The sequence below is a fragment of the Anguilla rostrata genome, chromosome 2, assembly GCF_018555375.3.
Source record: "Anguilla rostrata isolate EN2019 chromosome 2, ASM1855537v3, whole genome shotgun sequence".
Lineage (NCBI taxonomy): Eukaryota > Metazoa > Chordata > Actinopteri > Anguilliformes > Anguillidae > Anguilla > Anguilla rostrata.
This window is the reverse complement of record NC_057934.1, coordinates 33,882,905-33,910,382: the sequence shown is the minus strand read 5'-3', so window position 1 is coordinate 33,910,382 and position 27,478 is coordinate 33,882,905. Positions and strand designations below refer to the sequence as shown.

Genomic DNA, 27,478 nt, shown 5'->3' with positions numbered 1-27,478 from the left:
ATTATTATTATTATTATTATTAATACGAATAATAATAATGTCGTCATCATCATCATTATTGTTGTTGTTAATATTATTCAAATTGGGAGGAAAGATTCTTGCAAAGTGTGATTGTGAGACAGCGTAAATTCAACGCGCCACAGGAAACGCCGTTTGCTGAGAACAGGTTGTCCTGTTCGAAAGAACTATAGCCTAAGTAAACAACTCGAATGTATCTGCCTTTTCTCTTCTTACTTCATTCGTTTTGAGTAATCTGATCGGTTGTAGCAAGAAGGGAGGTTCATTTGTGTTGTTCCAAAGTGCAGACTGTCAGCTAAAAATGTGTGGAATGTATGGGACATGATCCCCGGAAAAAATTCTGTCGACTGTCTGCTTCGTTACATTTCTTCTCGCCTTGTTTGCTGGATTTTCAGAAGCCATGAGAATGTGAGCCTTGACGTCTACCTCATAAGCAACGTAGAGCGTCATCCGTTTCAATCCCATGATGCATCACGCCTCACAATCGAACAGTCTGAAACAGCTGATTGGAAAAGGATAAACTGATGGTTGGTTGGAATCAGAGACTGTAAAGGTTGGAATACTTGTCAGATTTTTCTTTGCCGGTCGCCTTTTGTTTGCAGTTCCACCACAAATTAGACGGATAGCCAAAAAGGGGTTTTATGTGTTTCCGATTGTCTGTTTATTGCCAGTCCACGACGGGTGTCTGTCACAATTCTTTGCCCTGCGATCGGGAGATATTCGGCCTCTAGCAACCTGAAAACATCAACTGGTACTATGGGAATTCTTTAAGTTTATGACTGTGCTGGGCGTTTATTTGGTAAGGAAACACGTCTCTTGACAGCCTCAAGAATCAGTCACCCCATTTGTTGTGTTAGCTACCTTACGATTTGAGTTGACTAGACCTAGCTGTTATGCAAGCTTTCGTTTCAAGCTGACGCGTTAGCTAGATTGATCAAGTACCATCATTAGCCAGCCAGGCAGTTACCTTATCGACATTCTGAATTTAGCTAACGTTAGTCTAATTAACTAGCTTATGACATCCAGCACGGTGTTGTGTTACTCTTTTATAAATCAAATGACATGTCGTTGTTGTTATTGACTCCTCTTTGAGATTCTGTGGGTTCCTGAATCTGGGTTTAAAAAAAATAAACTTGCACTAGCCAAATGCTAAGCAAATAACCAACTCCTTTCGAATGGGACCTACGTAAGATAGTTAGCTATGTGCAATAAACATGTGTCACGAGTGCTGGCTACTTGCAGTGCAACATTAGCTGTCATAGCTCCCTAAACGTATTCCAAAGCGATTCCAGTAACTTGTAAGATATACGAAAAGTGGTCCTAGCGTTTATATTGATATATGCAGTCGTATGTTTATTAACTAGCTAGTTCTTGTATTGTATTTGTATTAACATTATTTGTCTGAGTATCCTTTTTATTACTCAGTGAATAGGCTGTCGATTATTTTTGAGTTGTTTCTTACAGACCTAAAATTCGGAACGCGGTTCTCAGTACGGAAAAACATTCAAGAGAACTCTTGCTTTGAGCTGTGCAGTATTTTTTATTTAATTTCTTTTTTATAGCGGTGCTCGTTTTTGTCTAGATAAGTAAAATATTATTCCTACTTAAATTCTGCAATTGACCATAACCACACGAAGAGAACATGCCTCTGTTTTAACTCACAGACGTGCAACACGCACATGATTCACTGCAAAACGTTTCGGCTACATTTCTACTTCTCTTTGTTGGTTCTCATGACTTGGTGAATAGGGAAGTTGCAAACTACTTGCAAACATTTCCAGTGTTTGAAAAGTGTGACTCGACTTCCCTTCCCTGCCCGTGTCATCTGATAAAAGATAGTCTTTGACAAACTTATGAATGCCTGCAGCCTGACCAGTGTAAACCGAAAGCTGCCGTGTAATGGCAGCGGCAATCTGGTGTTACCTAATAAAGCAATCATTGTACAGTAAGAAGACCGCGGAGCAATTCTGGGATAGATTCTTGTGATCTAGAAACTGGTGTTAAATGTACAAAATGAGTGAAGTATTTGTTATTTGTTTTTTTAAAATAAAAAGCATCAATTTATGGGCCTACTTTTGCCAAATTTCCATTAGGTCAAAATGTAATAAGATATTTCGACGTGGGTGCTTGAATATGGGGGGAAAAACACACTAGGAAAGCATTGTTAATATAATGGAACTACGCAGTATTCCGCTTATGGTAGAACAAAAACTACGGAAAGTGGAACTAATAAAAATGTAAGAATGTCAAAGTAACAAACTGGACGCATTAAGGGTTTGTGACAGTTGTGCTACGGTGCATTCTGGTCAAGAGCGACCTACAGTACTCTAGAATATCAGTGGTACTGTGTCATGAATACAAAAAATCAGTGTCAACAAGAAGGCACAAATTAAGGCCTGTTCGTAATCAATAAGTGTAATGAACAGCAATTGATATTTAGACAATTGACAGTACCAACAGACAGATAACATATCTTCATGTGTTAACATATCCTTATACTGCAATACTTAGCTGAATAAACATAGGCTAACTGCAGAAGGGATCTGTTTGAACTATGTGTATAAGACCCTAATCTTTTGGGATGTGCAGTCCACATTGGAGTGTGTGCTAACTGTTATTAGGTGGGTCTTCATTTATTGAAGTTTGAAAGAGTCACTGTAGCAGAAATGGTTCCAATAGATATTTGACATTGTTGGTAATTGACACCTAGGAGATAGGCTACACAGGAATGATCTACTTTTGTATTATTATTATTAGTAGCAGTAGTAGTAGTCATAGTATTTAGTAGTGGTGATTGATTTTTGTGCCACATTGAAATCTTGGTTTGTAACCAAATTGCTGTGTTTCAGTGTGTCATGTGACTGAAGTGAAGGAAGTGCAATGCTTTCCACGCACACACCTGAGAATGGGCCCGAACAAAAAGAAGTCAAACAGGTAAATGCTTGGTGGAACAGCACCTCTCAGTGCCTCTCTGTACCTGTCTCTTATTAGGTCAAGGCAGCAGTGATTCATTCGTTAGAGAAATTATTGTCTACAGTAATTATATTAAATGTGAACATGAGGGTCACATACTTATAACCTGAAAAACCACAATAGCGGGTTCAGGTGAAAGGTAACACTCTGGAAGACTCAATGCACAGGTGAAACACACAGGAACTGAGGCAAACACATGAACTGAGTTAAGTTTGCAGCCATCTTGCAGTGCTGTGGAAAGTCTGGACAATGGCAGTTCTCTTACTCTCATGGTACCAAACTCAGTACTCATTAATCAATTTGTTCTACATTTTATTATGAAATGGCTTTCTGTCCAGATATGTTAGGACACAGGTGTCAAACTGGTCCTGTGGGGCCGCAGAGTCTGCTGGTGTTCTGGCGTGTTACTCAGCATTTGTGATTCATTGAAGTCATTGGTTTGCTGAAGAATCTGCAGTCCTTGTTCTCAAGGTCTTGATTGGCAGCTGATTGAAAGGAACCCCTGAAAACCCACAGATGTTGCAGCCTGTTGGGAATTTAGTGTGATGCCCCTATGTTAGGAAATACACCCATTTTAAGTGACGCTTGTCATTCAAAACTTTGAATCAGGCATCCACAAATGGTAAGAGTGTTCCGTATTCTTGTCAGTGTTGGTGAGTTTGCTATAAGGTGGAAAAGTGTCATTAGATCATCTGCTATTCCTCTTAGTCTTTAAACAGACAGCCTGCATTTTAAGACCGATAAAAGGGCAATTATAATCAAGCAAATAAACCAGCCCTCCTGATGCCATGCAAGACCTGTGGAGGAAGGCCAGAAATATTTGTCGGCTGTTGAATCTTGCATAACCTGTTATCCAGTAGAATCAGGTGATGGGCTTGTCATCGTAACAGGGCACAGTCACGCAGTCATTTGCCCAACACCATAAATCACATGACAACCTTGTTGCCGTTCTCCACAATAACTCTGACTTCTACATGGGTGATAGTGCAGAATCACTTACTTAAGGGAAATGAACAAACACATAAAAAAATTCAGACCTGCTGTCTGGTATTGTTACCAATTGAGGAACTGGAGTCTGGTTTTGCCTTGAGAAATGAGAAATAAATACTGAATTTTATGCCAGCCTCCCCGACTGCCCTTTAATTTGTACCTTCCCTTTGCCACTCTAGTGGATAAAGAGCAAGTTGGCGCTCTCGCTCAAAGCCCTGCAGAAACGCTATGTGACGACCGACGCCGTGGTGACCAGCGAAGACGAGGACGCTAACCTCCTCTGCTGCGCCCTGGAAGCTGTCTTTGTCCATGGCCTCAAGAGCAAGTACATACGGGTGGACGCCGGCGGGAGGGGCCGCAAAGCAGGGCCACGGGGACCCCTCCCCGAGCCGGTCTTCTGGACCCTGCTTAAGACTGTCACTCACCGGTGAGTGACAGCAGAGGCTCAACTCTGAAGTGACGTGCATCGCAAAGGTCACGTCAGCTCGTAAAACCGCTTTATTGCATAACTGAACCCAGGAAGTGGCTGACACAGAATGTGCGCACATCTGGTGCCAAGCACTTGAAAACCTTAATGATTTGTCTCATTTCACTTGTTACTTTCAGGCCATGTCGGGTACACATAATATACCTCTGAAAGTGTATTCTCTTGGAATGTAAATGTCCACGATATTCTCGCATTTCATACATGTTCATACTCTGTGTTCATTCAGTTGAAAAACAGTTTAATTTGCCAGAGATATTGCTTTTGTACATTTTGGACAAATTTAACAAAAGTGAAACCATGACCCTTCTGAGGCAGTGCAGTGGGTGGAAATAAATAATTTACAATTTTCTAAATTCTTCAGCAGCCTCTCTGCTGGCCAGTCAGCCTCCCCGTGCAGCTCTTCTGTCTGCGTGACTAATCCCAGCAGCCGTAAGGGGCTTAGCATTGTAGAGCAGCATTGTCTGAGTACGAGACTGAGTCGTCAGTGTGTCAGCATCACAAGATCCCCCCCCCCTCACCCCTCCTCTCCCACAGGGACGTGGTCACGGAGCTGGAGCGGCTGAGCTTCATCAGCACGGACGTGGGCCGCTGCCGGGCCTGGGTGCGGCTGGCGCTGAACGACGGGCTGGTGGAGTGCTACCTGGCGTCCCTGCTGCGCGAGGGCTCCAAGCTGGCCGGCTACTACCAGCCCTGGGCCCTCCTCCTGGACCCCGAGGAGCGGGAGGTGCTGCTCAGCTACCTGCAGGGCCTGGCCTCGCTCTCCTTCCAGCTGTCCTACAAGTCGGCCGTGCTGAACGAGTGGACCGTCACCCCGCTGGCGCTGGCCGGCCTCTGCCCCGCAGCCGACCCCCCGGGCGACCTCCCCCCGGGGGCGGGGCGCAACGGCGCGCCCAAGCGCAAGGAGTCCTGGGACACGGTGTCGCAGTCCTCCGGCGGCTCGGACACCATCGAGGTGCAGCGGGGGTGCCCGGGGCAGGGCAGGGGGGTGTGCGGGAAAAGCGGGCTGACCTCCTCCAACCTCAGCCTGGACACCACGGGCTCCTCGCAGCTCTCCTCCAGCCTGAGCTCGGACAGCCTGTTGCAGGGGAACGGCCACAAGAGCCCCGACAAAGAGCCCTGGCCCTGCGACCTGGACGCCGGCCCCGGCACCGAGGACCCCAAAAGGCCTGAGAGTGAGGCGTGTTGTGTGTGTGTGGGTGATTGTGTGTGTGGTGTGTGTGTGTCTGTTGTGTGTGTGTGTTTTGTGTGTTTGTGTGTGACTGCTGTGTGTGTGTTGTGTGTGTGTGTGTGACTTGTGTGTGTGTGTTCTGTTGTGTGTTGTGTGTGGTGCTGTGTGTGCTGTGTGTGTGTGTGTCTGTGTGTGTGTGTGTGTGTGTGTCTCTGTGTGTGTGTGTGTGTGTTGTGTGTATCTGTGTGTGACTCTGTGTGTGTGTGTGTCTCTGTGTGTGTCTCTGTGTGTGACTCTGTGTGTGACTCTGTGTGTGTGTGTCTGCGTGTGACTCTGTGTGTGTGTGTCTGCGTGTCTGTGCGTGTCTGTGTGTGTCTGGGTGGGTGTGTGTGTGTGTGTGTGTGCTGGTTGTGTGTGTGTCTGCATGTCTGTATGTGTCTGGGTGTGTGTCTGTGTGTGTGTGTGTGTGTGTGTGTCTGTGTGTGTGTCTCTGTGTGTGACTCTGTGTGTGTGTGTCTGCGTGTCTGTGTGTGTCTGGGTGTGTGTGTCTGTGTGACTGTGTGTGTGTCTGTGTGTCTGGGTGTGTGTCTGTGTCTGTGTGAGTCTGTGTGTTTGTGTGTCTGCGTTTGGCTGTGTTTGTGTGTGTTGTTGCATGTCTGTGTGAAATCTTTTGTTATAACAGTTAGGGGGTACACTTGTATAACAGTTAGGGGGTACACTTGTATAACAGTTAGGGGGTACACTTGTATAACAGTTAGGGGGTACACTTGTATAACAGTTAGGGGGTACACTTGTTGGTGTGTATTGTTTTGCAGCCTTTGCCTCGGAAATCCTCGGAAACTCATCTTGATGAATAGGTCCTAGGACCAGTGGGAAGAAACTCAAATGTGGTTTGAACCTTGTTGAGTGAAGGTCATCTGTTCATGACCACAATGGGACACTAACTTTAGCATTTCAGCATTATACCCTTCCCTGGTCAGTACTTTGCCTGAGGTGTTCTAGTAGAAATGTAGCCGTTTAACTGTATTTACAGGATGTGTAAGGAGGATACTGCATTATCGCTTTAGTTTAGTACCGTTAATTAAAGCATAAGAGTGACCATGTCTGGGATTAATGGGACTGAAAGATTGTTTTCAGTATAATTGAAAGTTTTTTTGTTTTTTTCCCCTGTCATTGTCTGCAGTGTGCTGATTGATTTTGGGGAGAGCACTCAGTCCAGCCAGGACTCTATGCACGATGACTCCTACGTCTCCAGCCTAGCCCCAGACCTTTCAGAGACGCCGGCATCCAGCGGGTCGGATGGCGAGGCTCCCTGCCCCCTGACCCTCCTCACGGACGCCCCCGCCACCCAGCCCTGTGAACCCGCCCCGCTTGCCCCCGCCTCTGAGCCCTGTGACCCCGCCTCCCAGCTCTGTGACCCCATCCGGCTCAGCCCGGCCACCAAGCCATGTGACCCTGCCCCACATGCCCCCACCTCTGAGCCATGTGACCCTGCCCCACTTGCCTCCGCCTCTGTGCCATGTGACCCTGCCCCACTTTCCCCCGCCTCTGAGCCATGTGACCCTGCCCCACTTGCCCCCGCCTCCGAGCCCGTGACCCGCCTCCGAGCACTACAACCCCACCACCCCCGCCCCCGTCAAGGAGACGAGGAAACCTGCAGAGAGGCCAGTTTCCCTGCACCTGCCCAGGGCAGAGGCCAGGAGCCCCTCCCCCCTGCAGGCCACCCTGTGCCCCGTGGAACCCACCAGACCCCAACAGTCCGGGAGTGTCCTCGGCAGGAGGACCTCTGCTGACTCCCTGCCCTCCCCCACCACTGGGCTCCCAGTGAGTACCACCTCAGTGTTACATGCAGCATAGCATGCAAGGGCATCTGATGGGTACAGCTGTCAATCACTGTCATCTTTCTTTATATTAATCTAATTTCGTGGGACGGAGTGTGGCACAGTGGGTAAGGAACTGCGCTTGTAACCGAAAGGTCGCAGGTTCGATTCCCGAGTAAGGACACTGCCGTTGTACCCTTGAGCAAGGTACTTAACCTGCATTGCTTCAGTATATATCCAGCTGTATAAATGGATACAATGTAAAGTGCTATGTAATAAAAGTTGTGTAAGTCGCTCTGGATAAGAGCGTCTGCTAAATGCCTGTAATGTAATGTAATGTAATGTAATTTCAGTGAGTAAACTGATCAGGCAGCAGTGTAGTATAATGGCTAAGGAGTTGGTCTTGTAACCTAAAGGTAGCAGGTTCGATTCCCCAGTAGGACACTGCCGTTGTACCCTTGAACAAGGTACTTAACCTGCATTGCTCCAGTATATATCCAGCTGTATAATTGGATACAATGCAAGTCGCTCTGGATAAGAGCGTCTGCTAAATGCCTGTAATGTAATCTGAGTGCTCCGTCACAGATTATTTTATCTACTCTCGGCTGGCTGACAGTAAATGTAAGATATGTGGTTCCAAACAGCTGTAAGCATTTTCAGTTTCTCTTAAAGATCGTCATGCAACATCATACAAAATGTTACGTAGTCGTTCATTGTAAATAATATTGTTCGCTATGAGATGGAGGTTCAAGTGTAGTCGGAACATGGGGATTGTCATTTAGAAAAGCACCAACACACACTGAAGCAGTCAGGCGTTCATTAATCTTTGAGTGTGGCGACGTCCCTTCGTAAGCATTTTAAGTGGTCATCAGAGGCTCAGAGGTATTTGGGTTCTGATGAACTGTGTTCCACCGCAGTGCTTAGATGTTTCTACAGCAGGTGTAGTTTAGATGATGAAAGTTGTATAAATAAATATTCATTTTAGCTTTATCAGCCCACTCAGTTTTAGGGCCATGGTGTTTCACACCTAAAGTCAATCGAACCGAAAAGCACACGGGAGCATTTTTGGCTGTGTCTTCATAAGCAGTCTTACGTTTGTACTTTTCAGAAATCCAGCTCCTGGATTTCTGAGGACGACATCTACAAGCCACGCATAGTGGAGACCTCCGAGCCAGAGGAGGCGCTGTGTCTCAACGCTGCACTTGTGAATGGAACCGCATCTCCCATCACAGAGCCGGAGTCTCCACAGTCTCCTCCAAGTGTAGTACATCGCAGACAAGTCGGTGAGCTGTCAATACCCACACTGTACTGGTACCAAAGAACCTGTATAATGTAGCTGGTGTTTGTTCTAAAGTTCTTGGTCTGTGCTAACTCTCAGTATTAACTACTGAACTCCTTTTTTTGGATGCTTTCCTTATTGATTTTTTTACATTTATTTTGCCAAATACCAAATGATTAACACCTTTTTTCACTGCCTGTTTTTGACAACCTAGTTTCCCTTTAAAAAACTTTATCAAGCAGATTTCAGAGTTTTTTTTTTTTTTTTACTTTGACTTTAGAATTGAAAATGGTCGGTCAGTTAATCTGCGGTCAAAAAAATTGTATCGTAATGGAATTCTGGTTGTATAAGATGGACCACTTGTGTTTACTGGTGTTTCCTCTAGCATCGTGCTGAGATAACTGCCTCTAGCCAAATCACATCAGGTGCAGTCTGAAAAATTATCATTTGGTCTCATGTGCTGGTACTACAGCTCTCCACTATGAAATGAGTTGAAGAGGGTGAAAATGAGAAATATCCACCAAATATATGCAGATCCACTCTCGTTCATTTCATATACCATGCTCTTGGGAGGAAGTAAGAGAAAGACCACAGGCATTTTCCACATGTGACCGAAATCATGATTCTTTTTTAGGCATCTGAGACTCAGCACCAAAAATACATCAACAGTAAATTCACTCTTCCCCCCCAGCCAATGGCTTACCAGAACTGTTATAAAAAAGCGACTAACACTGCAGTTTGCACTGTTGTTCAGTTTTTCATTCTGTAGTACTATAATTTGTCCACAACAATAGTAAACAGATGGGCGTTGTCTCATCACCCCCCCCCCCCCCCCCCCCCCGTTAAATTCATAGATATTAAAGCCATTTATCGTAGATCCATAAGGAGTAGGACATGATGCTGTGTTGATGTAGGTGAGACTTATTGTTAGCCCAGTGATGCTGAAATCTCACTGTGTTCATCTCAGCCAGACCGCTGCTTGCAGCTGGGCTTCATTCACAAATTTCCTAACTTGAATGCACTGCTGCCATCAAACCGCTGCAGTGATATAAATGCTTCAGCCCAATCTGGTTAGTGGCCTTCCCTCAGTGCATTCGATTCAGAAAATGAGTGTTTGCGACTGACCTCCCCTCCTGTTCATTTTTGTAAAGCTGGCCCTCTTGCTCTTCTGATTTCAGCTTTGGACAAAGGTGGTCACTGCTGCCTCGGTTCAGTTTTCTTTGCCGTCTTTGCGTTTCACATAAAGATCAATCCCAGAGCCGGGGAGCAGCAGCAACTGAACCCCGCCCGCTGATGGATCACAATGCTCGCCTGTATTGAATTTAATTTCGGTCGACGTTTCGTCGTACTCACTTTCTGACGCAACAGCCTTTTCTCCGTTATCTACAGAAACTTTGTGACATTCCGTTTTCTTCTTCTGTACGCGAAAAGCAAATTTACTTTCTTCTTGGTTGGCAGTTTCTGTCATTTCTGACCACAACTGTTCAGAGTTATCAGATGGTTGCACAAAGGGCTCCTCTATGGGGAAGGGAGGTTGTCCTCGTCATGGTTTCACTATTCTTGGTTAGCGGACTGGTTTGCGTTCACTGAGCACAGAGCCTTGATGACACAATTTGGCTTTCTCCCATAAATTGTCAAAACATCCCCTTTGAGTTCATCTGAAAATGTTCACTCTCACCTGAAAGTAGAGAAGCTGAAAATGAAGGATGTGCCCAGTATTTCCCACGGTTCTTAAAAGGCTTTGAAAATACTTTGTTTTTCTAAGAACTAAATAAAGGTCTTCAAATTTCATGAAAAGAATAAGGTCCTTATGGTTTGGGTGAGAGAGACTTTTTTTTTTAGTGATCAACCTGAAACATGTTGCACTTTGTGAATTATGATTTCCTCCTGTTCCTAGATCAGAGTGCAACCCTTTATTCAAAATGGTTGAAACTGGTTTGGTTCTGGATTAACTGATTCTGGAAGTGTCGTTTGCAGAGTAGGCCCTATTTGCAGAGAATGGCTTAGCTTTGTTGTGGCTCAGGTTTGCCGGTTCTTTGAAATATTATTTTTTCCCTTGAATGCATGCAGTTCTGGTTATGAGGAGATTTTATGCGGGTTAACATGAGAATATTAGCTACGGTTTACAAAATATTCTCTAGCTATGTTACTTCTTACATAGTTCTAGCATATGCTATGTGTATCACATGTTAGCTATGCAGCACTAGCTTCAGTACTAGTTGCTTTTTGGCATTTTTTTCTGTTAAGATGAGCATTTTTCTAATACTTACTGGTAGGTCAACATTTTGGATGATGGGAATTTGTTTTATAGAGAAATGTACGATCAAACATTACCATACTCACTCACCATAAGGCATTTTCGCTTTTAAACATCATAGGCCAAAATGTACCATGGATTGCATTAGGTTTCATAAATGTCTATTTTCAAAACACAGGCCTTGAAAATCTCTGTAGTTTGGCCTGCAATAAACCAGACACAGTATGGTTCATCAAAGAGTTTTACCATTAAGCATTAAGTTAAGCATTTACAATAATCGCCAATAACTTGTCAACATGAAAATAACTTTGCTTTGTCAGGTAATTGCTCATTTATTTTTTATTGTCATGAATGCTGTTTAGATTAAAGATATGAACTGATATGCGTACCATAAAAGCTGCTGACATTGGGGGAAAAAGAACTGTGCTGTGCAGTTTCTGCATTACATTATTGCTGCACTTTGGCGATCTTGGCTGAGGTAAAAGTACCCAAAATTGAAAACATAGGGTGGCTAGCCAACTGAGGAATGGTATGTTGTACATTGTAAAGGCTAGTTCTAACATGTGTTTGCCTTATTCATTACTGAATATTACAGTAATCATTTACTAAACTGGCTAGCTTGCTAGCTTTAAATATGAGTTTATGAACGTCTAGCTGTAGCCACAGCAGCTGACTGCTAGCTATATAGACTTCAGCTAACATTACCTGTCATCCCTTATTAAGCTTAGACTGACTATTTATGGAATGGGTGTGAGCAGCACCTTTTTTCCTTGTTTGTGAATTAGACCAGGTTAGTTATGCTGTAACTTGGTTAGCTTGCCAAGTGCCTTTTCTGTAATGAGGTTGCTAGTTGACTGTCTTACAGGTATTGCCTGCAAGAGATTACAAACATTCCTCAGTGCTGCCTTAATGGTCAGCATTTGTTTGATCAGTGTGCTTGTATTTGTTTACTTGCTCACAGTCAAAACAGAGAAGCTCTGCTCACCAGTCAGATGTTGTTGTTGCCCTGGGTGGCTGGAGATATCGTATGTTGTGTGCATTACGTATTTGGGATGCTTTAACGTGAGCGACAGGAGGTCGACTCAGTTCTGTTTAGGCCAGCCAATTTTATGCTGTTTTAAGTAAATATGTTATGGGACTACCCATACCCTACCCATTTATACCAGCACTTGAAATTTAGTGAAGTGAAACCCATACCACTTTATTCTCGTATCACCTGACCAGAATGTCCAACTTGGTGTCTGTAGGTGTATTAGTCTTTTTTTTTTATGGTTCAGAATTGTATGAGAACTGCCAACATGGGTTTTCCCAGGGAAACCCTGTTGACACACACAGATGCTCATGTACACGTACACATGCAGACCCACATTCAAACTCTCTCTCTCTCTCTCTCTCTCTCTCTCTCTCATGCACACACACACACCCACACACACACACACACACGCACACATTCAAACCCACACTCGCACACAGACACACACATTCACACCTCAAATGGCTGCCCCCAGAGTTCCTGTGCCTTATCTCCTATTCTTGAATTTTCCAAGGACCCACAGTGGCCAAATAGTGAATTGGAGTTCCTGACAGGCGTGAGGCGGTTTATGATACGTCTGAGCTCACTACCTCCCCCCCCCCCACTTTGGTTCTGTTCCCCCCCAGGCCTGTCGAACCCTTTCCGGGGGCTCCTGAAGCTCGGCCACCTGGAGCGGCGGGGCGCTGTGGGCATGTGGCGGGAGTACTACTGCGAGCTCTCGCCCTTCGAGTTCCGCCTCTACCTCAACGCCGAGGAGCGCACCTGCTGCGACAACTGCTTCCTGCTGCGCTGCGAGGACATCCGGCCGGCCGCGCCCGACGGGCGCTTCGAGCTGTCCTTCCCGGGCAAGCGCCTCTACCTGCGGGCGCCCTCCCGAGACGAGGCCGAGGACTGGGTGGACCGCGTCATCGAGGCCGTCGCCAAGTGCCGGCCGGTCGCCCGGGACGACCAGTGGGAGGTGCTGCAGCCCTCGGACGGCGTCGAGGCCGCCCCCCCCCCGCTGCCGCCGGCGTCCTCCTCCACGCCCTCCAGCCCCGAGCGCGGGAGCCTGGAGCCGGCGGAGCAGGCCCAGCTGGACTGGACCCGGCCGTCGGAGTCCGAGGCGGACGCCATCAAGGAGGCCGTGCTCTACCTCTCCCAGGACGAGCACTCCTGGACCCCCCTGGTCTTCTCCCTGTCCCTGGAGGCCCTGAGGGCCTTCCGGGTGCAGGACGGGCGGAAGGCGCTGCGGCACGCCTACCCCATCGAGTCCATCCGCGACGTGGTGCCGGACGCCTCGCTGGGAAGCCCCGCCTTCTTCAAGGTGCTGATGTCCCGGGACACGCTCAAGCTGCGGGCGCAGGACGAGCGGGAGGCGCGCACCTGGAGGAGCCTCATCCGGGGGGCGCTCAACTCCTACCTGGACTCCTGCGAGGACGGGGGCGCCGAGGCGGGCGGGGCCCAGGGCGGGAACATCAACAGGCTGGTGCAGCATAGCCTGAAGGGAGACGGCGTGCTGTTGCCCCACCTCTGCACCCTGCCCACAGAGAAGGGGCTGGACTCGCAGAACTTCAAATGTGCAGGTGGGTGGAGCCTCGTCAACAAGCCACGCCTCCCCGTGTAACTTCTGATTGTGCCTTCAACCAAATGTTATGGAATTAATACTTGACCCCTGGTTGTCATGACTTCTATTTCAGAATGTATTACAAGAGCTTTTACAACAGTCTTTTCAGTATAGCTACTATTAGTTAATGTAAAAGGCCTCATGTAATTTTCGGTTTTTGGAGAATGTCCGTTTGTTTTTGTTCAAGTTGTGTTAAATATTCATCCTGTCTTGGTTTTTTTTTTGTTTCCTGGTATATTCCTCAGAATCCCCACCAAAGACTCCCATTTGTGTTTTGGCCCAATAATAGAAATTTCAGACATGGATGTCTGTATTATCACATGCAGGTCATAAAAATATATTTTAAAAAAAGTTTTTTGGTGATTTTTCTTTTACTTTACGTGCAAGTTCCTTTAAGTATTAATTCACAATGGCCGTATCTTGTTTTCTTCCTTATTTGTTTTGTGTTGTTTGATTGAATTTTGCCCGGATCTGCTTTAACGAACCCTGGCGAGCCTACCCGTGTGTGTGTTCCGCGGAGCTGAGGAGACGTGTCCTCCTGAGCGTGTGTTTGCGTGACGCTGTTCTTGCCGTGCAGGTTGCCCCAGGCAAATAGGCTTCTCCTTCGGGAAGGCCCGGCTGTGCGAGTTCTCAGGGCTCTTCTACTGCGACGCCTGTCACCAGGGCAACACCATCGTCATCCCCTCCCGCATGGTGCACAACTGGGACCTCGTGCCTCGAGAGGTGTGATGCGTTTCATTTTCGACTCCGTCAGATGCAGCCGTCCTTCGCGAAAGGCTTCGGTGAAACCCATGACCAAAATAATCTACACTCTAGAATTGTCAGTCAGCCCTTTCAAGCTACTTTGGTGGCGGTATTGCCACTGTGTGGAGAACACGCAAAAAAAGACTTTCCGTGTCGTTATTTTGGGGGGTGGCATTTCATTTCTTGATTTCGACCGTTTGAACATCAGTGTGAATTACATCATCATCACATATACCACAGAACCCCAGTGTGTTGGGCGCACACATAGCCAAGAGCAAAAAGACCTGTGAAAACAAACCAAACTGATGATGATGTCATGCTTGCCTTCAACAAATCTAACACTTTTTTCAGCCTTCAGCTTGACCGAATGATACAAAGCAAATGGCTCATGAGTAAACCAGCGAAGTTGTGATGCATCCTGTAATTACGCAATACCGTGTTTGGTCCCGTCAGAGTGGGAGGAGTCTCGGCGACCTTCCGCGGCGTGACCCCGAGTGAAACGAGGTTCCGTGTGTTTCCAGGTCTCGCTGCCAGCGCTAAAGCTGCTGTCCCAGGTAGCCCGGGAGCCGCTGCTGAACGTGGAGTCCCTGAACCCGGGCCTGTGCGAGCACGCCGAGCCCATGGCGGCGGTGCACGAGCTCCGCCAAAGACTGCGTCTCCTGGGCGACTACGTGCTGGCCTGCCGCAGCGGCATCCGCAAGAAGATCCAAGACAAGTGAGTCTGAGCCAAAATGGAGTCTCACTCCGCAGGTTCCTATCTCTGCATTTCATTATAGAGCAGCAGTGTCACACCTCCAAAAATGGTCTTCTGAGGTGCAACAAAAACATGGTTTAGTCACATTTTTAATCCATTTTTCAAGCAACCAAATGAGAAAAAATAATAATCTTTTGTTTAAAAAATGAAAGGGTGTGCAAGACAATGATATTTCAAATTTGGGAAAAGAGGTGGGAGAAGCCTCAAGTTTATGTTTTTTGCTGAAAGATCAGAGCAATTTTTTTAGAATTTTGTTAATTTCTACTATTGAGTAATGTTCAGATCCTAACCGGCTGTACTCTCTAGGCTAGACCAGAGGAATTATTTGCTGGAGTCCTACAACCTGTACAGTGTGACTGACTTACGAGAGGTATGTTAGCCGTTCGCTGAATTGCTGTTTCTGAAATGCAGTAGCTGTAACTTTAACCCATTTAGACCTGAGGTGCCCTCTAAAAAAAACATTCTAAAACCCAAGGCATTGTTGTAAACAACCTCCTAAATCCTGAGGGTTTTCTGAAAAACTTAACAGAATTGTCAACGTTCACTAAAACCTTTATTTCTCAGCCTCTGTAGCAGATAGAAACATGAAATAAAACCATTTGAGGGCTTAAACCTTTGGCTTTAATTGGAAATCATTGCCTTTGCCCTAATGTTCATTAACATTTTTTTAAAAATCAATAAAACTGAAAATGTTGACAAATGTGCTTGTTGTTTCCAGCCACATTTTCAATAAAACAAACAAACTGGCAGCGGTAGTGCAATTACTATATCAGAGTTTGTTCACGCTCTTGTAACAGAAACGGGCTCACTGTTGTGTTCACCGTTAACTTCGGGCACACTGCATTTTCTGTCTGTAGTGTCAGTACTTGGATGATTCCATTCTTCACCACCAGAGGGCGTAAGCTTTTAAAAAATTCTCTGCGCTCTGGCTGCATTGATGTATAGGTGCCTTCCCAACGTGTATTTATGCGAATCACAATGCATTTCATCGGTCACGTGTCATGAAAACGATGCTAGCATCCAAAATGCGCTCCCGTCGCATCCGGCTCTAAAGGGAGAAGCATGCAAACGCCGCACCCGGTCTTAAACGGATATACACGCAAATGTTGCATCCGGTCTTAATGGGTTAAGGAATACGTATAGTTGTACACATTCTGTGCTAGGTCTGTTTTAAGTAGCACAAATTTAAACTGGGTGCACTGGAACAGTTACATGTTATGTAGAGGTTTTATTCAGGCGCTTAGCTTAGTGTTGATGCAAGACAACTTTTTTTGACAGAATGACTCATCTCAGCTTGTATATTCATTTATCTTGGTAGGAATTCAGAAATCAGCACTGGACTGATAGTGCTTCCATTGTCCACTCCATCATCCTGAATTGATTGAGATTAGGTTTAAGTTAATGCTGTTCTTGCGGTCGCATAGGCAACAGTGTGTCCTTGCTGCTAGGCTAATTAGCACAGATTGAGTGTCCTGAACGAGCAGGTTGAACATCGACAGTCCTGACGCTGCAGCACTATGCGCCAACGCTCCCCTCTCTCCCGCCGCCTTGCCCCCCCCGGGCGCAGATCGCAGACGGGCAGCACGAGTCCTTCCTGGGGAACCTGATCCAGTTTGCGTCCAACCACGTCTACCACTGTGACCTTTGCACTCAGAGGGGCTTCATCTGCCAGATCTGCAATGCCGACAACATCATCTTCCCCTTCGAGTTTCAGACCACCTCCAGGTACGGCCGAGCAGACTGGGAACTGCTCCGTTTCAGGGTAATGTACTGGCAATACGGTCATTGTTCATGTCACCAAAGCACGTGCACCCCAAACAGGGGGAGCAATAGGAGCACAGGAGCGAAGGCAGTAACTGCAGCTCATCACTTAGTGACATGAAATGAGAGGCTGAGACGTAAGGTATGGGGCCCATTTTGGCTCTAAGACTGTGGCCGACAGTCTATCCAGTACAGGTCTGTCCCTGCTGTAAGCCTCTGATCTCCACCATAGAGGGAAGTTTATTCACGCCCTAAAGCTTAGTTGGAAGTTGTAATTGTACGTTTATACTTAAGCTATTTTTGCATGGCTTTCCACCAGAACCCATCCTTGGGGTGTACTGTGCTCGACTGGCATCAGGGTGCACAGTTCCTGGAACTAACTCGATTTGAACAACCTACTGGCACATTGCCATGTAGAACAGAAACTGTAGCTATAGACACACTATAGAAATTTGCTGCACAGTAGTGTACACACCATCATGTTAATACCAGAGTGTGGGGGGGCGTGTACGACCACCCCGCCCCCCCAGAGTGTGGGGGGCGGGGGGGGGTCGTACTTGCGTGACTCACCTCTGCCCCCACCTCCTTCCTGCTCTCCGCAGGTGTAGGGTGTGCAAGTCGGTGTTCCACTCGGCCTGCAAAGAGCTGTCTCCCTCCTGCCCTCGCTGCCTCCGCCTGCAGAAGTACCTGGAGAGGGAGCTGCAGGACTGACGGCGAGGCCCCGCCCCGCCCCGCCCCAGTGCTTCCTGTCCACGCCCACGGGGCTGCCAGCCTTTTCGCCGAGCCGGCTTTGTTAGGGTGGGAGGCGGCGGCAGCGACCATCTTTATACAGACTAGCCTCCACAAGTGCCCTTAGGAAGCTGTGCGCACCCCCCCCACCCCAAACCGATGCCCGCAGGCGTGAGTGGGCGTGCCGGGAGCTCGGAGCCGCCGGCTGCGCTGTCCACGGGGAACGCAGATCAGCAGAGCTGCCCTCTCCTGTGGGTCCGCGCCGTCCGCTTCTTTCTCTTCAGCCTCTAGTAGCCAAATGCGTCTGTGGACCGTCCGGTGACTCCGTGAGGAAGAGGATGTCACCAGTTCTGCTTTTCCTCACATCGTGGTTCAACGAAGCGCCAGGACTTCCTGTGTCCCTTCTTCACAGGTTGTAGTTTGTTCACTTCCTCCTGTGACAGCAACCACCCTCACACGCACAGACATGGCAGGCAGCCATTATCATCGATATCTATGAATGATTATTATGCAAATTTTACTACGATCAAAGACCAGTCACGGGATGGGACTAACATGGCAGAACCAGTGGGCGCAGGGGTTAGTCCAGGGTGCCCTGTGTCTGGCTCTGGCCTTGAGTTCTGCTGCTGGGCCCTCCCGTGCTTCGGTGAAGGACGGACTAACATGAAGGAATCTTCTGTTTCCATTTTACCACTGTTTCACAGATCGCCTGTTGGTTTCTCACCGATCTGCAGTTTCTGTCTTTTTTTTACACCAGTTTTTCACTTTGTGTAGGACTTCCTGTTTTTTAAGGATTGTTTACAGGATACTGAGTCCACGTAGCGCACTTTGTCCCTCGGTGGCTGTGTAAAAAACAATTAATTGTATGCTTAAATTCATTACGCAAAATGAAGGACAGTGCGTTTCCGGGGGTTGGTAACTGAGGTTGGGACACCTGAGTACACGTTTTTAAAAAAATCAGCACTTGAAAAATCTGTGTTATATTGTCTGAAGTAGCCTGTGCCTTTATCTGGCTTCGTTCTTCACCATGTGGTGTGCTGTGTATTGATTGTACGGTCCTGCAGCATGCAAACCTCACTGACATTTGTGCCAAAAAAGGACGAAATGGAGCGGAGGCGTCGTCCCGGTTCCCACTGGCCGACCGGTTTCTCCAGGCACTGCCGGTGTATGCGCACTTGGCGGTAAACGCTTGAAGCTCTCACTGTCCGGAGGCATTGAAATGGTTAATACGTTTTACTTTTTATGTTGTCTTAATTCACTTGGCTTCAGTCTCTGGAAATTTTTTTTTTTTTTTTTTTAATTATGCTTCAGAGAGAGCATTGAATTGTCTGTTAAATTTGTTTTTTTTTTTTTTTTCCTCATGTTGATTGTCAACTGCCTAATTCTGAGAATGTAAGACTTGATCTTTTTGTTCTGTAGCAATGAACGAGAGTGGCTTAAGGTTCCCTTGACTGGTCAACAGAGACTCCTGCGTATTCCTGTTCATTGCGTGCTTGGTTCTGCTGGGACCCTACACCTGCCTTACCTGCTCAGCCGTCAGCCCTCAAGATGACTGGCTTCATCATTTCAAGTCATAGGCTCTGTTTCCGTAAAGAAAAAACTATGTGTGAACTGTCGGCAGAGCCTGTTGTTTTGCCCATTTAAACCATGTCCTTCTACTGGGTGACCTCACCAAGGCATGAAGTCTTGTAATTGCTTTTTGCCTTTCATTCAGACCTTTAGTAGTTTAATGTTCCTGATCTGAATCGGGGATTTGAAAGTAACACTATGGGTTCCCACTTCTTTGCTTCTTGGAGCAGTTTAGCTCCCTGTGTGTACCAGGAGGAAGGTCGTACGTTTTGCCCGATGACCGATTGCAAGGTTTGAGTTGGAAATCTAATGAAGCAAGCCACAGGCTCGTGGAGAGTGCAGCAACTCCGTTCAACCCCAGCTGCCTCTGGCCCTCGCACACTGTGGACACGGGTCAAAGGTCAGGGTTCTCACATGGGTATTGTAGTCCTTGAGACCCTGCGAAGCTTGTTGTCATGTCGTCTGTGGTCTGAAGTAAGGGAGGTCCACCACTGGCCCGTGCCTTACGTAGCATAAGGAGGGGCCCTTGCTGTTTCTTCCTTCTTATCACACAAACGCCACAAAGCCCAGAGCACTGTTTTGGTCACTGGTCAGGGATTTTTGGAAAGGAAGAAACCGGGCCTGTTCTCTTACCCCCGGGAGGCTGGGTTTGGAACTGCAGAGCCTTGTGAAAACGACGGTCTCTGGTAATAAGAGCATTACAGCCGGTTTGGTCACGGCTACACCTGTTTACGGCCGTTCCATTTGAAGAGCAGAATGCTTGATTGTGTTCCTGTTCATAACTACCTTTCGCAAACACGCCACTTTATTCATGGGGTTGTGGGGAGTTTCTTTTTGCTCCAGTTGTAGCTTTCAGCAGGATTTTAGTGTGGTTTTTAAAAGGATGCTAATTTTCCAACACCTTTCTAAAAGTAAGTTTGCTTCTCAGATGTTTGGATCCTTCTCACCGGGCTCAATGGTAGATTGTAGATTTTGAAATCAGTTCCAGTAGGATGTAGGTTTGAGTTTAGGTTTGTTAATCTTTTGAAAATTAGCTAAACTTTTGTGGGGCTTTGAGCTTTTTAAAAAATATATTTAATCACTATTGTTTATAGAAAATAGTCAAATTGATTATTTTTTTTGCAATAGTTTTTTTTTTTTTTTTTTTTTTAAGAATGCGGTGTCAAAAACCAGAATTAGTGAAACACTGAGGTTCATCTTGGGATGAGCTTCTCAGTTGAGATTTCTTTAGCCCACTAGGGGGCAGCACTAAATTGACTTTGTATAGGAAGTGGTGCATTTTTACTACCGTCTATGCACAGGATCTTGTTCTAAAAAAAAAAAACCCTTCCTGTAATGGAAGGGTGTACCAGGCGTAGATGCTTCTGACACCTGTTCCTCCAGTGCAGCCACCAAGGCTGAAGGCTAACCCCGTGCTCCGCATCGCTTGGCTGCCGCCATTCCGGTGCCGCTGTTTGCCTGGAAAGCTGATGAGACTGCATGTGGTGGAGGGGCTCGGCTGCTCTGTGTCAAGAATTTCATCTGACTGTTAGCAGGAGGCCATCTGATTAAGATGTGATTTCAATTTTGTAAGGATTTTTATATCATAATTAAATCATGAGATATTTATCATCTACTTCTGAATGAGCTTGTGATTTTTTTCCCACCAACCACATTATTTTATGTTCAAATTAAAATGAATATACACATACAGAATATACACACATATATGCATGTATGTAGTATATGTATAAACCTTCCTTATACACACGCCAAAGACAGTTATGGCAACCACTGGTGTAAAGACCTAAAAGTCATTGAAACTTTATTCAAGAATTCGAGAGATCACAAAGTATATTAGAAGTGGATGTGAAGTTGGCCGAACATCATTTTAAGTAATCACAAACGGGGGCAGTGCAGTTTAAATGAGTGGCATTGGCACTGAACAGTGTGGAAATAGGCGGGGCTATGTCTGGTCTTGCGGTCAGACAGTCTGCAGAGCAAGCAGTGCTGCATGTTTCCTGTAGCAACGCACACGCGCCGCTCACCCCTGCAGCTCTTTTAAAGTAATTGTTGGCCTCACAGTGGCTTCACCCACCTTGCTGCTCTGACCCTGAATTTGGAGGGGCGGCCTTTTTCAGGCAGGGTCTGGGTGGTATGATGTGAATAGGGGCGACATAGCTCAGGAGGTAAGACCGATTGTCTGGCAGTCGGAGGGTTGCCGGTTCAAACCCCGCCCTGGGCGTGTCGAAGTGTCCTTGAGCAAGACACCTAACCCCTAACCCCTAACTGCTCTGGCGAATGAGAGGCATCAATTGTAAAGCGCTTTGGATAAAAGCGCTATATAAATGCAGTCCATTTACCATGTGGCTTCTACTTCTTGTTTATTAAAGGAGTAATATGGTGGTTTTCACACTTTCTTGGTTTTATGTGCTATTTGCACAAGAGGCATTGAAGAAACACAATGAGTAAAGTATTAAATATGGCCGTTCTTTATTTTTGGAGAAATATGCCAAAAGCATTCACTGAGACAGCCAAACATTTGTATCTTTTTCCCAATCAATGCCTTTTGATGTATTTACTGTATCCCTGAGCAGCTGAGGAAGTTCCATTTTTTGTGTCTTTCTTTCAGATTCAATAGCTGACCAATAATACTCCATACCATGACACGATGACAGCCTGGTCCCCTCTCTAATCTGCGCTCAGCTGCTTCTCGCCCTTCTGCTGGGCCGAACCACATGTCATTTTGGAGGACAGAGAAAGAGGAACATGAAAACAGAACTCCGTCTGTTCCTGTTTCTGATGGCATCGTTTTCTTACTGTCGCAGTCTCTCTCTTAAGTTCCACAGTGTTTTTCCACAATGTCCTACTCATCATGGGGCAAGCCTCTTTCCAGTGAATTCTTAAAGCATCTCTGATTTCAAGTGAAAAGTGTACAAATGTACAAAATCGTTTTATTTCTTTTCTTTCTCTTGGACTATTTCCTCTATATTTCTTCTATTTCCTCTTCATAAATGCCGCAATGTAAACGTGAAACCAAATGTATCTTATTCAGGTTTCAACTGTACCCCTGCTAGAAAATGCAAGCTTTAGGTATGCAATGAATTTCATTGCTAGGAGAAACATTGTTGAAAGCGATTGCATATTTGTTTCCTGAATGGAATTTTTTTCTAAAAGGTCAGGCTAGCCGAGAGGGTAACTGACAGACAAGGGAATGAGGGACCACAGCTAAGAAAGCACCATGGTATGGATCAAACCCTCACCCACATCGGTGGAATTGCGTATGGTTTGAGAGTCGGCTGCCCTACAGTCTTATAAAAATTGCTTTTTTAATAGCCATTACTACAATTACACAAAAATGTGTTAATGTAATACAATAACTTTGCATAGTACTATGAAGCATTTCCATTGTGACACGTTCTAATTATCTCTCTGATTAATTAATTGATTAATTTTGATGAAAGTTGATTAAAGGCTATTCAGACTGCTTTCTCTTTCTGTGCAAAGTTATAAATATATGGAGTCACATTTGTGTCTTATGCATTGAAAAAATATTTTATTTAAAGCCAGTATGTTTTGTGAAACATTTCCCATTGAATTTTTTGTTGCTTGTTGAAGTTTTAGTTACCTGTTGAAACATTTTGTTAGTTTTTGCATTTTGAAATTTTGGTTGAATGTCATGGAGGTTTATTCCACACAAAATGAAAATGAAACTGAACATTATTCATTTTCCATTTTCTTTTTCCATTTTCATTTTCAAGCTTTACGTAAATGGGAGGGAGTGGCCCTCCTATTGATCAGAGCATATCTCATACAAACACCACAGTGCATGAGAGAATTCAATATGGAGGAGTATTCAGCCAAAAAATTAAATTAAAATTGAAAATTCAAAAGGAAAATGAAAAATGAAAATGTGAATGCTATTTGCGAATTCAAAAAAGTATTAAAACCACCATTCAGCAAATAATTAATAGATTTCTATTACTTGAAAATCAGTGTAGGTCTGTGTATCTTTTGGTCATTCGTTCTTTTCATATTCAATTGAGAATCCAAAATCGGAAAATGAAAAAACGATTCATTATTTCGTTATTCGTTTATGAATCTGATACCAAAAAACAAATAACGGTTTGTTTTTCGTACTTTCGATTTTATGCTCAAGTCAAAAATAGGAAATGAAAAAACGGGCCCCGGGCCATACTTGATTTTGATATTTAATTTGTTGTTGTTTGTGTGACCCGGAAGTTATTGACTTCTTCGTGTGTTGCAATTGATAAGCTTGCAGCAAATTCACAGTTCAGTGTGAAAGAAAGCCTGAAAAACCAGAATCACGCAGTGAATGAATCAGTATTTTTTTGAGTAATTTGGTATTGACACCATGGCCGCACTGGAACCATACGCTAATTTAAAGGACCATAACAGTGTTACTACATGTCATTGTGCATTGTCAACATCGGCCATATAGTTTACATAAACCTCGACCATTTTTCCAAAAATTGATTTATTTTTGAGATATCGTGTTTGTTTACGTTTCGTCCAGACAAACGTCATTCACTGCCATTCATGTTGAAACGGTGTGGAAAAACACTCTACGAGACTTGAAAGTTGCCAGGTATAAGTAATTCACCCTTCTGAAAATCACTGCACCGTTTACTTTATCTAAAATTACTGTATTACTCTAATACAAGCCATTCAAATTTTCGCATAATATCAAGTTCAAGAGTGTCTCATTTAGACGTACGCCGGCCTCAATAACAAGCACCCTCTGTTTATAGTTTCCGCGCAAGGAACACATTTCCTTGGCTGCATCCCATTGGCCAAAACGTCTCTGGCTGGTTCTGATTGGACTTTGTAGGAAGCCAGGAAGCGGTAAAGACACAAGTCTGAGGTGTAACCGTTGACCTCAATGCTTGTGCTTGTTATCAAGACCGGCGTATGCCTAAATGAGACGCTCTTGAACTTAATATTATGCACAAATTTGAATGGCCCTGAATATGAAACTGAGAAAAACAACTGTAGATTTAGATTTGGTGTCAAGGTGGAAAACAAGGTTGTCAGACTTCATTAGTTTCAAAGCCCATAACCTGGATGTTTATGTTTATAAAATGAAAATTAAATTGAAAACAGAACATTTTTCATTTTCCACTTTCATTTTCATTTTCATTTCCATTTCCATTTCTATTTCCATTTCCATTTCCATTTCCATTTCCATTTCCATTTCCATTTTCCATTTTCATTTTCCATTTTTATTTTCTTGTTCATTTTCCATTTTCATTTTCTATTTTCATTTTCTATTTTCTATTTTCATTTTCTATTTTCCATTTTCATTTTCTTGTTCATTTTCCATTTTCATTTTCAATTTTCCATTCTCATTTTCCATTTTCATTTTCAATTTTCCATTCTCATTTTCCATTTTCATTTTCCATTTTCATTTTCTGACAGAGATGCCCACTTCAGTCAATATATATGCAAACCACATACTTAGGATGCACCAAGAAAGAGAAAAGAGAAAATAATTTATAATGACACAATATGGCAGTTGGCGAGGATAGGCTGTTCCAACCATGCTGAAAGGTAAACATTTTATTTACAAAGCAAGACAAATAAACACCACTATCCTATATGAAGAGAAAAGACATATAATCTAACCAAGACAAAGAAAGGGAACACAGAGAGAATTGATGTATGCCCAAAATGCTCATACAAGAGGACTATTGTACCAAGAGACCTGTTAACCAGACTTTCCCCGAATGTTTCTTTGGACTTACCTTAAATGCAATCCTGAGCAAGCCTTCCACATTACACGCTTCCCTTTTTTTGCCCAAAAAAGTCTGGACAATAATCCCCACCATCAAGAGACACCCCTCCCCCCACCTTACTCTCCTTCAGGAAGAGAGAAACTGCATAGTATACTCCCCCTCCCCTGTAGACTCATGAAAACCATCAAAATCCATTGACAGTTACTTTGTACAATGGCACACGATCTTATGAGTTTATCTTATTCTTACATACTTTTCTATGAAGGTCCAAGGTGGTGGTCCTTCGATGATCCAAACACTTTTGTAGGCATACATAGAGTCTATCTATAAATATATTTTACTTTACCCTCTATGCATTCTAGTAATCACAACCTCCATGTACCATCTCATAACAGCTCACTACGCCTGTATATGTGTAACATGCAGTATCTCCTCCATTTCAGTTGAAATCACTCACAGTCTCTCACATCTATTATATCAACCCAAGGTATTTACATGTGCATACATATAATGATTTCTATCAGTCCGTATTGTGGCTATTGGTCCTCAAGGTTCTCATCTGACCCAGTGGTGCCTGAGTTCTGGTCATCTGTTTATCCCATGCCTCCAGGCCAGGGGTGATGGTGGGGTGAAGAAGTTGTGGGACTGTCCCATAGCCTGGAGATCGCCGTAGCTGTTTCATTGTCTTTCACAGCCTGTGATATTTACAACTCCGCCGGAGTGTGGGCAATGGAATGTTCAGAGTGAAGAAAACAGGGTGCAATTTGCAGTCAGATGGCAGTTCACAAAATCTGCATCTAAAAAAAACACACAAAATCTGAAAATGAAAATACATAACATAAATACATGTTGTAGTATGAGTTTGCCCCACACAATGGCACTGTGTAGGCCGCCTTGTGTTGTTTGCATTCCTTGATAGTACTCATAGATCCTGGGCGTATCGGCTGAACAAACGGTACAAGAACCACGTGCGTTATGTGCAAATCCACACGCTAACGGAGACACTAGTTTAAGTACTGAGATGCAGAAGGGCAATGGGGGGATGCAGTGGGAAGCACCTGCTCAGATGGCTGTAGCTCTGCAGCCAGCCTCAGCAGTCAGCTGACTGAAGAGCTGTGCCCCAGGAAGGAGCCATGTCATCTGCAGTCAGGGCTTCTGCAGAGCGTATTACTAGAAGAAGAGATTAATGTATGTGTATATATATATATATATATATATATTCATTGCATCTGATGTTTGAGTGAGATGTATCTCATTACCAGGCTCTCGTATGAGATACGTAGTTCAAAAGCGGAAGTACAGCTGCTTGTGTACTTTAACCCAGGAACAATCAGAACTCTTCTCTAACCTCAGCTTGTGAGATACAGATGGTTCCTACACATTCCTGCTCTGTTGAACTGATGCACTTAATGGTGTGTAAACGTCACATAGAATATTCAAACCTTATTCTTTTAACATTTTGTGTTTTGTCCGAATATCCTAAATATACTTACAATGTTTTTTTGTGTGCGTTGTTAATTTAGTTTATGCAATTGCTATTAAATATTGCCCATAATTACTGATTCAGTTCTCACAAACTATTGTATATCAACAGTTAAATACAGCACCAGATGTGAGAAAGGCTAACTAAGTATAATGTGCGCAAAAATCAGAATAGATACTTCAGTCTTCTGTTCTGGCTTTGGCGTCTTTTTATTTGACATTTGCTCCCTAAAGAGGAATCATTGGTTTGGCTTGTCAGCCCTCTGTCTGTGCAAAATACCAAAGACAACTGAGCCTTTTTGTCGACCTTAAAGAATTATGAGTGGACTGATTTGTCATGTTTGTCTAGCTGTGATTATGAAATAGTCTTGTCTGTGCTTGTTACCTCTCCTGTTGCATTGTTTGTAACATTAAGTGACATGCCATGCAGTCAGTATTTCGATAGCTACTTGAAAAGCAGGTTGTCTCTACCAGCTGCTAGCTTACAGACAACAAATTTCACCCCAATTTGGAATACCCAATTAACTGTAAGCCTGTTCCATCTCTGCAAGCCATCACATCACATCACACACACAATTTATTGTATTTTCTTAGGATGGGGTGATGAATTGCAGAGATGGTACAGGCTCGTCTGACGTTTAGCAGGCCAATCTTTTTTTTTTTTTCTATTCTGCAATTCCAAGAACGGAGCTGACGCTTTTATGAGACCTGCAGGCTGACTACAGTAATGCAGTTAATCAGATGTGTCACTAGTCAGAAATCACTGTCCTGCTGACAGAATGTTGGGTAATGCTTTGGCCAATCAAGTGTAACCTCGTGCACTATAAGTCAGCACTGGCATGACCTGGACTCCAGGCCCAAAGGCACATCAGTGCACTACGTGAAACTGCGTCAATCCCGTTCACTTAGAACCTACATGAGGAGATTCTGTGATTGCTAAAAACTCCTATTTGTACATATACTTACTTGAATTTGAATGCATTTTGATGAGCTGATTTTATTTCATTAAGTTAGATAGTATTGTATGCGCAACGTCTTTCTGTAGGCAGAGCGCTATTGGAACATTTGCTATTAAT

At 44.7% G+C, this 27,478-nt stretch overlaps 1 protein-coding gene across 1 annotated transcript; it reads left to right on the top strand.

Annotated features, from left to right (window-relative positions):
- The first annotated feature begins 470 nt into the window (after positions 1-470).
- plekhm1 (pleckstrin homology domain containing, family M (with RUN domain) member 1) lies at positions 471-20,800 on the top strand. Its single transcript, XM_064321754.1, is given in 13 exon segments — positions 471-817; positions 2,868-2,952; positions 4,161-4,408; positions 5,003-5,647; positions 6,820-7,315; positions 7,317-7,460; positions 8,565-8,739; positions 12,652-13,587; positions 14,206-14,351; positions 14,894-15,087; positions 15,433-15,496; positions 16,694-16,851; positions 17,490-20,800. Coding segments are annotated over 12 exon segments (3,369 nt in total). The 5' UTR covers positions 471-817; positions 2,868-2,898; the 3' UTR covers positions 17,599-20,800.
- The last annotated feature ends 6,678 nt before the right edge of the window (positions 20,801-27,478 follow it).